Genomic DNA, 13,729 nt, shown 5'->3' on the forward strand with positions numbered 1-13,729 from the left:
CATCCCTTAGCGCTTTATATCGAATAAGTATACACATACATTTTGATTCGGCAATAGAGTGCGCAAGGCGCGGGACCCGCTATCCGCTAGTCGAAACAGTTGACGGTCGGAGCTCGGATAGCGAAGGTTATTCTCGATTCGAGTAATATCTACACAGTTATCGAATTTTTCTGGTCTCATTTGGGTCTAGTGAATCGAATTCCGCCCGAAAAATCGCAAAACGCGGGCTCGCTCTGAATTAGCCGCTACCCAAAAATTTTATCAATAATTTTTCTTCTCTATTGTTAAACGATTGTTGTGGTCGGAACATTGATTTTTATCGTCACCACACTAATTGCCACCCCTTCGAAAAAATAAATAATAAAAATCAAAATCAAAATTAAGATTTTAAGAATAGACTATCATCAGTTTTTTAAATTTTAACCCAGCCAAGAGCGCAGACTTCTACGAGTTTTTGAGTGGCACGGATTAAACAGCCTTTTTGGAGTTACAACTGCTCAAGCTCTCAAAGTAAGTTTAAAAGACATTTGTTTTGTCTGGTGTCCTGTCATCGAGCTGTCATATCTACACAGCTATCGAATTTTTCCAGTCGCATTTGGGTTGCAGCCTATCAAATTCGACCCGAAAAATCACAAAACGCGGGCTCACTGCGAATTAACCCGGAACTAAAAATTTTATCAATAATTTTTCTCCACCATTGTTGGGCGATTGTTGTGGTGGGACATTGATTTTTATCGTCACCACACTAATAGTCACCCGTCCAAAAACAAAAATGGACAATCATCAGTATTTTTAATTCTAACCCAACGAAAAGTCTAGATTTTTATGAATGTTTGACCGGCACGGACTGAACGGCCCTTCTCGTGTTTTGATTTCTCAAACCTTCAGGGTAAATTTAGACTGACTTTTGTTTAGTCTTTTGTCCTGTCCCCCAGTGGCAATATCTACGTAGCTATCGAATTCGAGCCGTAAAATTGCAAATCGCGGGCTTGCTCTGAATTAACTGTGAATTGAAATTTTGTCAATAATTTTTCTCGTCCATTTTTGAGCTATTGTTGTGGTCGGGACATTGATTTTTATCGTCACCCCACTAAATGGCTCCCTTTTAAACAAAAAAATGTCGATCATCAGTATTCTTAATTTTAACTCAGAGAAGAGCGCAGACATCTACAAGTTTTTGAGTGGCACGGATTAAACAGCCCTTTTGGAGTTACAATTTCTCAAGCATTTAAAGTAAGTTTAGAAGACTTTTGTTTCGTCTTTTGTCCTGTTCGCGAGCAATCTTTTGAAGTGCTTTAAGTGTTTATACTTTCCTTCCGTGACGGTTTTCCGTTCGTGATAATTGTCTTTCAATAGGTGGATGTTTAGATACCTGATACAGCGCGATTATAGTGTTAGAAAATAAATATTTAGTGCAGGTGTCGCAACCGTTTATTCCATGTTCTATTGAACTTTATGTTAAATAACAACTAACTGAAATTTAATGAAATGCTCCTGCTGCTCTCCTAGTTATCATATCATCCTTTCATCTTCCATGTCTTAAGGGATTGTTCATTCACCTGAAAGTTCTGCCTGTAGGAGAAATGATTAAATCAGCGACTAGCTTTAAGCAACGTAGAAGAATTTATTCAAGTCGAAAATTATTAGCTCATTCATTTAACTGTATCAATTGATCTACGAAGATGTAATTTAATCAATAAGAAGACTCGCCCTTCCTCATCATGATAATATTATCATAAATACAATTCACTGGAATCATCACTGTCAACATACTGCTTTATACCAACTTTTAGCTTAGTCTGCGGAGCGAAATTTTTACTAAAGGTCAATCCGTGAAGCTTATGAAAGTCCGGTAACTCTATGAAGCAGATATTTCCACTGAAATGGCGAAATTGGCCATTGTCCTGCTTCAAAATAGCTGTTTTGTAAACTTACCAGAGTTTGATTTATTTGCCACGAAGAATTCGTCAACTTCTAACGAAAGAAGTTCTTTATCTTGTAAAATAAAAATGTCAAGGAAGTATACTCCACTATATCGACGGGACATGAGGATATGGCTTCATTGGCTTTCGCGGTCATATTTTAATAATATGATAAATGATGTACTATAAATGGAAGAGTACTTCTGCAGAGGGTTTTCGGGACTCTCCAGGGAATATGGAAAAATATTAAAAAACCACTGGGTGTTTAATTTTGAGGTAGCGTACCAATCGAAAACATCTCTGACCAATGAAAATGCAGATTCAAAAAGGAGTGTTAATTTTTTTGGTTATGATGCCACAATTAGTTCCTACCGGTTTCGGTTTTTGGTTTGGTAGAGTATCTCACCGTTTCGTATAGTCATTTACATGTTAGCTTGTATTATCCATTTGACAAACTGATAATTTTTCTTATCTAAAAATTAAAAATAACAGCCTTTTTGCCACTCGATTGAAAAATCAGGGCTAAGCAATATTTAGGTGCCGAGCATTGACTATGCATATGCATAGAAGATCAAAAGCCCCGTATACTTTGTTAAAAATTGAAGAAAATGTTTTCCATGAAAATGCTGAAACACGATGAATATGGATTTTAGTTGTGCATTTTTTGAGGTAACCGACGTGTATACAGGGCTATTCATGTGTTAGATAAGTGTACTTTTTTACAATAACATACAAGGGTTAAAAAATAAAATTGCACAAAAAGTTCAACAAATTTCTTCTCAAATGATAAAAAAAAGTTCTTGAAGAATTGAAATTGCTATTTTTTGCTTTTGCTTAGGAAGTCAAAGAGGCATAGTTCGAATATTTAATACATTAGATTATAATATACAGTATATATTGTTCCTTTTTAAGTATTAATAGTTTATTGTTATTTTTATTTTTTGTAATTTTTTCGTAAACTATTGAATTTAACCCTGTATACACGTCAATTACATCAAAAAATTCATAACTAAAAACAATATTTGACGTATTCCAGAATTTTATGAAAAATATACTGTGTGATATAAAAAAAGAGACCACCCCGTGAAAATGGTTTTATTTAAATAAATTTGGGATGCATGTTTGTATATGGGAACACAAAAAACGATTAAATTTTCAGTCATATCTATCAATGTATCTACAAGCTATCAGGAATTTTAGTTTCTTTTCTACTATAAAAATTACAATAAAATATTAACAATATGACTGCAAAATATCATCTATTGGTGTATAGTGTACTTAGAAAGTGCTTTTAGATGAATCAAATATGCCTAGACGTAGAATTCGACGAAGTTATCATCAATTGAGAGAATTTAAGAGAGATCGAATATTAGATCTACGAGAGGCAAATCGGTCATTGGGGAAATCGCCACTAGATTGAACCGTAGTGTAAACGCAATAGTGAGATGTTGTCAGGTCTAGCTCCAAGAAAAGCAAACCAGCAGAATGAGAGGTACTGGACGATCCCGTAGAACTACCGAACGCCAAGATCGCCGCCTCGGAATTATGGCCCTAAGAGATAGGTTCGTCTTGTCGAGGACGTCCGCGAATCAGTGGTTTGCCGGATATGGAGGGCTCATTGGAATTCGAATAATTTATTGCCAGATCAGAAGTTTTGGTCTAATTTACTACCATCCCAATTTTATGTTGCTCCTCACTTTAAATTATTGTTAAAACTGACCGCAGTGGTGTACAGAATGGATACATTGAAATGTGGAATGAGATAATATCGTGTTTAGTGACGAATCCAGATTCTGTTTGGGTACGCATGATGGTTGCGTAAAAATAAGGAGGTGGGTTGAAAGACGGAATTCCCTATTTAAAATATAGAGGCATGTCCATCAAACTGTTGGGGTAATGAGTAGGGGTGCTACTGCATATGATAGCAGGTCCTCTTAATTGTCATTTGAGGCAGTGTGACAGCCCAACGATACATTCAAGAACTCCTGAAACCTCATCTCGTGCATATATCTGGAAGCTCTTATTAATCCAATTTTCCAGCAAGACAAAGCACGACCACATATGGCTAGAGTGGCTATGTGCTTCTTTCAACAAAATGCAGTCAATTTGCTACCTTGACCACTTCGATCTCCAGATCTCTCACCAATTGAACATGTATGGGATATTGTAGGTAGAAGTTTGCGTAATTTACCTCAATTCCCGCAAGCGCTAGCAGCGCTGTGTCATGCCGTCCGGTTAGGCTAAAATGAAATCTCCCAAGAGGACATCAATCACCTCATTAGATCCATGCCTAGACGTGTACAGGAATATATCAGACACCACGGTGGACCGACAATTTATAATTTTTTAAAAGTTTTTAACAATTTAAATTTGTTAAATTTTTTAATTAAATATTTGTTTTAACGTAAGAAACATGTATATCAAAAATTATTTAAATGAAACCATTTTTACGGGGTGTTATCTTCTCCCTGACACGCAGTATATTTCCGTAAATTTTTAACGAATTTATGTGGTACTTTTGGTTCTCTATGCATAGACGGCTCTGTTGGATGCGTGTTTTAGGCAGTTATCGAATTTTCATATTTTTTAGCCAATTTTTTCATTAAGCTTCTAGCGATTTATTCAAAAAGGGGAGTTTCTGAAAGTTTCATTATGAAGGCAATATGAAAAACCAACAATCCTAAACCATGATGCATGGACTGCTTCTGGCATCCTTATGTTGGATACTCTGTATGTTATATATACCCATCAAAAATGTTATGGGTCGCTAAAAGTAATCTCGGAGTCAGATGGGACATGTTTGAACGAGGTCCGTATAAAAACAAAAACAGAGAAAAGCATCGCTCTCCAAGAAAATTCACCTGGGAATATCACGTAATTTTATTCTTTTTCTCCCGACGTTTCCTTTCTCCTGTTAGTTAGTTAGGACCGTCTCTAAAAGTTTCAGCCAAGTAAAACATTACACGTCGAGGTTTAAACTGAAGTTTAAACCACAGTGCTTAAATTGAAGACAATAATGTACTCGCTCACTACAGGGACAGTTACAGATCTCTTGCCTCGGAAATGAGCAGAAATACCCCGCAATAACCTGAAACATTGCTGAAACGTTCGGAAAAAAATTAAACTTCTTTCAGGGAAAAAGAAAAATTTTGCTTGGATGTTCGTTCTAAATAAACTTAATTATAAAGCTGGATCCAAAAAATGCGGGATTCAGAGGGTGCCGAATAGTGAAAATTCGGCATACGGCACGTGTCAACTACTGCGGACGGATAAGTGAATCAACAAATATTCGTTATTCATGGTATTATTCGACATTCTCGCCCGAAATGAATATACTGAATGAAAGGGTCCAACGACAGTCGAATGAGCGCATGCGTGTTTTAAGAGCTCGCTGACTTGACAATCTCAATGCGAATAGCTTGACAAATACTTCGCCAAATAGCGTTTATTCTAGATTCATCGAAGGCATGGATAACCTTTAATAAAATAAGCTTATGTTCTTTCATATAAGGTCATGAACAATTGTCGGCTCCAGTGTCGGATTACGAGATATTCTCTGCCGTAACGTTAATAATCTGAACTTAAAGAATCTATTTAAGATTCCAATACCCGTGCCAATGCCAGTTTATTGGGAATACAAATTAAATTTCATGGGTGCGCTATAGTAAGCCCTTCAGTAAGCCCAGCTCTGAAAATAAAAGAAATCTCGGGTTGAAAGGTCCTGGAAATTGGATGGCCAATTTTCACGTCAAGTTATTGGACTCTTTGTTGAGTACTTGAGGAAATATTACTTTTATATCTCGGAAAAATGGGATCGCAAAATGACTGAAAGTGTTCAAATGCGGAAGAAAAAAAACGGGTAGAGCGAAAGAGGGGTTAATAAAGAATTGATTTAGTTTCGTTACTCAAAGAAAGCCTTTGAGCATTTAGAGACGTGTTTACAGGTGAATTACGTGTTTCAGAACTCTCGTAAGTGCAAAAAACTAATTTTCATCGCGCTTATTTCAATGGTAAATGAATCCTCTAAATTACATGGGGCCAGTAAAATCCTGACATGCTATACTCGACCGCTTTTTGATATCTTTTCCTCACCATCGTTCAATTAGGACTACTTTCCCAAACAAAAACAAAATCAGTTTACCGAGGTCTATATTTTCCCTTCTTAATTAAGTGAGGTAATATTCACTACCGTATTGTATTAATTGCAGCCCTACGATGTAAAACTATATATAAAGTAATATCCTCCTGGAATCAATTTAAAAAAATTTGATTGATGGCAGTAAAATTACAACCTTTAGTGCTACTGTGGTGGTCGTATTACTCATAGCAGGATAGGATCGAAAACCATCACTCAAGCAAATCTCGCCTTGAATATAAAAAAAAAAAATTATGTATTGCTATCGAGAACGAAAATAAAGGAGAATGAAAATCAATTAGTTTAATAAAATTTGAGGAGAAGTTTGAAAAACTGTTTTTGTCAACTTCAGTAGTTACGGAAATGTGTGCGTTTATAATAAAAAATGAACACCCTGTATATTTTGAAATATTAGACAACCGTCATAAAGCTGTGCTGAGTAATGAGATTCGATGCAAATAACTTGGATTGAGGATCGGCATTGATAAGAAACATTATTACTTTGTCGTCTTTTCTAGCTTAACTGTTGCTATACATTAAACGCAGATAGTGAGCAGTCACATAGGCAAAAATATTTAGCATTCAACATAGAAAAATAAAACCAAATGAAAAAGTATGACATCCGTTTCGACAATAGACTTGATCTATATATCTTTTTAGGTAATATTATAGGTCACTCTGTAGTCCAAAAAATGAGCAAACATTACTTTGCTCACACAGGGTGTTGTTGAATAAGTGTCCGACATTTCACAGGATGATTTTTCAAGTAGTTTTAACATGGAAAGTTCCTATAACCTTGTGTCCTAGATCGTTTAGTTTTCAAGATAAGGGATATCAAAGTTGAAAAAATAAATTACCTATCCTTTGATATTTTTCGATCTCTTTCAGCTAATTTTAATAAATTCCGTTTTTGAGATGAGAAATTCAAATTTATCAAAGATTTAGTGATATCTCTTAGAAGGCGCTAAAAGCGTCCATTATGGCCCTTGTAATTTTTGTCTGATGAGTTCCCTAGAGACAATAAATAAAAAAAAAGAGAATTGAAAAATAAAAAGAAATGTTAAAGTAAACTAATATACAGGGTGAGTCGGGAGGATCGTACCAAACTTCAGGAGCGTGTTGTACATGAAAAATAAATGTAAAAAACTCAAATGTTGTTATCCGATTTTCGTTTGTTTACAAGTTATAGCGTAAATAAAATAAAAACATTTATAAATTTCATAAGAAATTCCATAAATTAACGTTTGATATCATAGTAAATGTTCAAAAATATCGCCATTAACTTCTGAACATTTTCGGCTTCGTCTATGAAGAGCATTCGTTGCGCTCCTGATTGTTTCATGTCTTTCTTTGATAGCAGCTGCAGCATTTCTAATGTGTTGAACTAGTGCATCTTGAGTGTCCACTTTTACTCTGTACGCTTCAGTATTAAACCAACCCCACAAACAATAGTCTAGTGGTGTGAGGTCTGGAGACCTTGGAGGCCAACTAATAGGCCAACTAATAGGACCAATCCAACGTCCAGGAAAGGTGCGTTTATGGCAAATAGAATCCTAGTTAAAAAATATTATTGACGCTATAACTTGTAAACAAACGAAAATCGGATAACAACATTTGAGTTTTTTTACATTTATTTTTCATGTAAAACACGCTCCTAAAGTTTGACACGATCCTTCTGACTCACCCTGTATATAAACTTAACCTATAAGTTTGAAGAAAATGATTGTAATTGTTATCTTTTTATTAAAAAATTTTTTTTTTCTTCAAAACTATTTACAATTTGCAATTCTATATTACAATAATTAAATTCGCTAACAAAAAGAGCATTGGCATTCACAGTAGGCATGAATAGAGCTCAACATTATGAGTTCATCCACTACGCTAGTAGGCTGCGTTAATTCTACTCTGTCGCTAGAGTATGAGACAGGTATACAGTATGTACACCCTCCCCAGTCCCTCGCCACAGTCAAGCAAATCTTGATGGCAGGTCAGTTGGCTTATAGCGTTTGAGTCGCCTTATAGGTTGCTCGTTGAGCAGGTCGGTCACCAACATGTTGGTATGATTCTCCATTCGGTCCCTTTGTTTGAGTGAAAATCTGAGTATTTCGTCGCGCACCCAAGGGATGTTGAGGTCCTTACATATGGTCTCGTTGCTTACGAACCATGAAGATGATTCTTAGTGTTTTGGATTGAAATCGCTGTAGTATTTCGATGTTAGAATTGCTGGCACTTGTTATCTTTTTATGACTAAACTTAAATTGTGACGAAGACGCTCCTTTTTAGGAAAATTATTGCAAATTATTTGTATTCAAAAAATGGCAAGTTTTACTAATTCAGAACCAGCCGACACATATTTTACCTTTTGGGAATGGTGAAGCCAAAAAGATGCTGCTGTTCAAAAGTGTCCAGTTGGTCGCTTGTGGCACCCTCTAGAAGGTACAACTAAATCGTTGATAAATTTGAATTTCTCATTCGAAAGAACTGCGGATACGGTAAAATTATCTAGAAGACATCGAAAGTTGTCAAAGAATATACGATTTATTTTTTCAACTTTAATACCCCGCGTCTTTAAAACTAAAGGAGCTAGGACAGGTGTTTATGGGAACTTTTCACCTTAAAACTGCTTGAAAAATCACCAGGTGAAATATCTGACACTTACTCAATAACACCCTGTATAACTCTTATACATGAACCTTTTTTCTCGGTCGTTTGTTGAAAATTTGCTCGGGGTAACCTTAATGGATCGTATTTCGTCACTGCCAATTCGCTTAAAGAAAGTGATTTTTCTCCGTGTTTCTTGATCGATATTTCCAATTTCTAAAAATAAAATTTTCATTTGTCACGGCGTTAAAACCGCTTTCGTCCTTGAACAACGAAAATGGCAAACATTCACAGAAGGCGAATTCGAATTCATCTTATTAAATTAGATTCCTTCAACCTTCTGACGACAAGAATATGTCGTCAGGATATGTGGGAAGCGAGAGCAAGAGTGGAATAATAAGTCGTAATCGAGGGTGGTTTTGCCTTCACCGTAAATTAGGGACGTTTCCTTTAATTTTCTCTCGGGTATTTAGGTTCGAGGGTTGTTTCATGTTTTGGATAAATATTATTAACGTATCAGTCTTTAATTGCATTGTTAAGTTTAATTAGACACAAGCGAGTTTCGAAATTAACAGAATTAATCTCGAAATAATAGATTGCAAACCAAACTGATTTGAATTCATATATGGAAACGCCAATCTCAAAATTATTATATTTTATTGACGTTGATTATTCCAATCAGGTGAGATGCGAGGTGCATCAGGCTTCATTGTACAGCCCCCTGACGAACTTGTATCACCCAGAAGGCATGTGTACTTGCAAATATCTTACTTGCCTAAACGACAAGTAATGCCTGGCACACAAATCAAATTAATGCTAAGATTCCTAAACAAATATATATCTACCTACAAACTCTCAAGGCAAATAACTAATATTTGAACTGTTAAATTAGCGTGTCTTATAAACTCATATATACCTATAGGTAAGGGCTGTAAGGGTCCTCAACCAAACTACCATTTGCTTTAATTATGATTCTATAATCAAATATCCATTACACGTTGGGAAGTGCAAATTCATCTAGAAACATTGTAATATCTAAAAATAGCGTTAGACTTTCATCCTTCTAGGAAACTGTAATTTGATTTGCTGAATCTCTTTTGCGATGATAATTTTAATTTTTCTTTGGTCATCGAAAATGTTTACTGTGTTACATTGAAAGTTTCTGATGAATTCTTTGCGAGTGATTTCCTTGAATAATCCTTGATTTCGGTTTATGATTTTTAGCGTCAACGTAAAAGCTGGTGCAATGAATTGCAGTAAGTAAATGGAAATTTTCAAGCAAACCTGTTTTCCGGTTATTCCATTGACTGCTGCTGATCATTACACATAGATAGAAAATGAAATTGGACACAAATTGCCGTAAAAATAAAGCAAGGAATTCAGGAAATTAAACAAAAAAATTGAATTTAGGTTTCCATCGGGAGGCAATGCCAACATATCGATTAAATGAGTAAAAAACTTACCCATTCTTAGAACGAGGGACTGTGAAATCACTTTCAGGGAGTACGTAATTGCGCCCGCTTCATTAGAGCCTATTCTCTCACTAAATTTGTATAATAAAATTTTAAATCGACAGAAATTCGGAATAATTCTTGATCTCAACAAAGTTATGCCAAGGATTCATTGATATTTTGATTATCAACTTAATCAGTATTTCCTAGTTTATTTTATATGGTAAATGTCACGTCCAGATGGAGACTTGATATCTGAAAAACTATAGGAGCTTTACGGAACGAAAATAGTTGAAATTGAACTTAAGGCCCTGAATATTTTAAGGATTTGAGAAGTAGGAATCCAATCTGTTCCTCTTAGCCTTCTTTATGCTTAAAGAATCCTGTTAAGGGAACTCCCCTCCTTTTTCCGAACACCCTCTATACCATTTTGCGGATGTATAAAGCTAACGAATTTGAAATATTAATAATTAATCAAGCCTTTACTTTAACAGTTCACTCAAAACATTTCCGAGCTCCCCTAAATGATTTATCGCTATTTACACAGTGGCTTACGTAGATTATTAAATCCTACATTTTGCACTTACGTAATTTCCCATCTACTTAAAATACAGGGATTTCAAGATTCTTCTCCTTAAGTCTTCTCCAGACACTCAGCAAGTCGCCACGGAGAGGAAAATAAGGAGCTAATTTTAAATTAAACCGAAATAAGGGTTCCTTTATCCCTTATAAGAATGAACCTTCCCCTAAGACCTAAGGGCTTTGAATGATGACGAATTAGCTTGTTGATCAGTCATGTATGCTCGCCTTCAGCGGATCGTTATTAGAATTCGAGATCAGACAAACACGATATAGCCCTTTATTGGGCATGTGGGTGGAATGGGGTCAATATTACTTGAAGTGCCAAGATGCCTCGCTCATAATGGGCTGTTTAGAGCAAATTGTCCATGAATTCTTAGAGCCAGGTAACCCAGCGTGAAATGGATTATAAAATCAGACAACGACGGGCTAATTTGCCTCTCTATTTAATTACCGTTTTAAATTAAATCTTTTATAGTCGCGCTTGTTCTTCAAATTTAATTAAAGGAAATCTGAGGCCATGTTGGAATGTTTACGGGAGTGGGCCATTTGTTACTAAAGTAATTTAGGAATGTACAAATATATCTCTGCACATAAACCGTTCCCATTAAACATCTTTAGGAAGAGATCGAGTTGAAGCGTCCAAGAAAAATTTTGCTTTAACCAAGAACTCTGATTCAGTCCTTTTCTTTGTTTCAGAGGGTAGTTACCAGCCAATTTCCGAAGTAGACTGTAAAGAAATTATATTAAATCTGTCTAATTAAGTCAAGGAAGAAATGAGATAACCTGAACTCAGTTTTATAAGTAATTTCATGTCGAGGTTAGCTGATAAGTTACAGGAATTCGTGGGCAGTTGTCTTTGATGTTTTTTTTTTATTTTGAGACACGTGAATTAATTAAGATGCCTATAAATGAAAAATATAACTTTTCCTAAAGACTAAAAATGATGAAACGGTTGAATCAACGTGTCTAATTTGTAGCGTTATTTTGAGGTTCCTGAGGGTCAGGATTTCTGTTCACTCTGTACAAAATTATCAGATCTTTCTATAAAGCTCTTATAGAAAAGTTCTGTTTTCTTCGAACAAATAAGAAAGTGGGCATTTTAAATAAAGACGGCAGAAGCATCGTGTAAAGAAGGCCAGATAAATTAGAATTTACGGAAAAATCGCGAACATTAATCTTTTTCGGGGTATACAAAGTGATTTTTAAAGTGATAGAAGACATTTGCTTGAACTCAATTCAGAGTGGCAAAATATATTTATTTGCGGCTAAAGAGGGCTTACTTTTATGACTTTTTTATTGCGGCTGCCTCACATATATGGAGGGGCTAAAATCCCCTTAAAACATTTAAATAAATTGGGACACTTTTTCGGCATTCCGCTAATAAAACCATACTAGCAATCTTATTATTTTCTTTTATCTTATTTCCTTAACAACATTTTTGTCAGTATCAGATGTCTCTGTGCGACAAATTAGTGCTGGGTTTAGACATAATTATCCAAATGATAATAAATTCCGAAATTAAGGCCACAAATCAAGAGAAATCCGGGCGCTGGGCTAATTCGGTTTGGCGCACTTTGAGCAAATTGAACCTGAACTAACCCGAACGAACCTAAAAAAGGGTTAAATGAGATTTGTTAGTTTAAATCGAAAACTTTTAACGTAGTAAATCGCGCTAAGTCCTGGCCGTATACGGTACAATAAAATTTTCTCGAATTTACTGCCATGGTCTTGGTCGCCAATCTGGAAGGAGAACCAACTTCGGATTATCACAGAAAGTTAGAAATCTTATGTGTAAAAGATCCCCGCCGGTACATTGTGCATATTTGCCTATATTATACTGATTATACTACGTATATGTTTCTGACTGCTTTACCTGTTTCAGAATCGATTTAACTTTCTGTTGGGACAACCTATTGACCTCTGATCATGACATACATACGCTCATTTAAAATCTGGTTTATAGATTTGCGCAACGTATCATTAACGTATCGTTAAGAAGTTATGCTAACTGTTTGAGCTCAATTTGTAGAAATGCTGTCAAAATAGAAATGACCTTTCGGCATTTTAGTAGTTCATCTCTTGTATCATTGTAATGTCGGGTTTTCAAGTGAGTAGCTCTGTTGTGTTTTAAATGCGGTGAGAACCTGATTTCTCAATTCTCGATGTTCTTTCTCCCTACGTAGGAATGTTCCGCGTGTAGGATGTAAAAATGAACAACCCCGCATTTATCTTAAAGATACGAGTTTTGCGAACCGCGCCATTAACGTGTTAAATTTTTAACGATACGGCAACAATACGTTAACGATACGGTACGCGAATTTATACTGACTTTAAACTTTCGTTTAATATAATTAATCTTTAAAGCTTGTCTGTCAATAACTTTAAGAAAGTTTAATAGCATCAGGAATAATTGCGATAAATGTCGACAAACTCCGTTAAAATAGGTAAAGTTTATTTTTAAATAAAATCAAACTGTCATTTTCCGCTGCAAGCTGTAACTTTTAAAATACGTGACCTGGAAAGTTAACGTTTTTAAATTGTACACATCGGTTTCCAGCGGTTAAATTTTCCATATTTTCCCTCGAAATAGATTTGTGTTTTATAGAAACGATTTTAATTCTCACCACCTCATGGCCTGTAACGACCACAACGAACTTGTTTGAGTGTTTTTATGTCGACCATTGTAGAACCATTTGTAACGAGGTCAATTGCCAAATGCGACTCCTCACAGACGCCATTGTTGGTTTATTGGTGATAATATAATATATTGTAGTATACCTACGTTTATGAACGATATACGAATTTTGATTGGCTCAAGGTGCACTTGGAAGACTATAAAATTAGTAATTATCAGGCTTTGATCCCCACATCGGGTTAAATTGAGAGTTGGAATAATGAGTTCTTCAAAGTACGAACAATATTTTTAATTTCTAGTGCACTCCACAAGCTGTTCTTTATGTCCTCGAGCAGCAGGAAATAAGGGATTCACTCTGAATTAAACACCGATAAGAACTTCAATTTTATCCTTCAATGCGAAT

The 13,729-nt window shown here is 35.5% G+C and overlaps 2 protein-coding genes across 10 annotated transcripts in view; one reads left to right on the forward strand and one right to left on the reverse strand.

Annotated features, from left to right (window-relative positions):
* LOC136340431 (uncharacterized) overlaps window positions 1-13,729 on the reverse strand; it is a 159,180-nt gene that overhangs the window by 22,426 nt on the left and 123,025 nt on the right. For 2 of the 7 annotated variants that reach the window (XR_010732304.1, XM_066284544.1), the window contains one exon: window positions 1,433-1,572. The exons of the other annotated variants lie outside the window; for them this stretch is intronic. Coding sequence is in view for 1 of the 2 variants with exons in the window: in XM_066284544.1 (XP_066140641.1) it covers window positions 1,556-1,572 (17 nt within the window). In the remaining variant the exon portion in view is untranslated. Of the gene's footprint in view, window positions 1-1,432; window positions 1,573-13,729 lie in introns of those variants that run through there. 7 annotated transcript variants of the gene reach the window in all.
* Window positions 87-13,729, forward strand: part of LOC136340372 (5-hydroxytryptamine receptor 1-like) — a 145,439-nt gene continuing 131,796 nt past the window's right edge. For 2 of the 3 annotated variants that reach the window (XM_066284424.1, XM_066284468.1), the window contains exon 1: window positions 87-510. The gene's annotated coding sequence lies outside the window, so the exon portion shown is untranslated. Of the gene's footprint in view, window positions 511-1,214; window positions 1,234-13,729 lie in introns of those variants that run through there. The other variant, XM_066284437.1, reaches the window with a different exon arrangement.

The sequence above is a fragment of the Euwallacea fornicatus genome, chromosome 1 (assembly GCF_040115645.1).
Source record: "Euwallacea fornicatus isolate EFF26 chromosome 1, ASM4011564v1, whole genome shotgun sequence".
Lineage (NCBI taxonomy): Eukaryota > Metazoa > Arthropoda > Insecta > Coleoptera > Curculionidae > Euwallacea > Euwallacea fornicatus.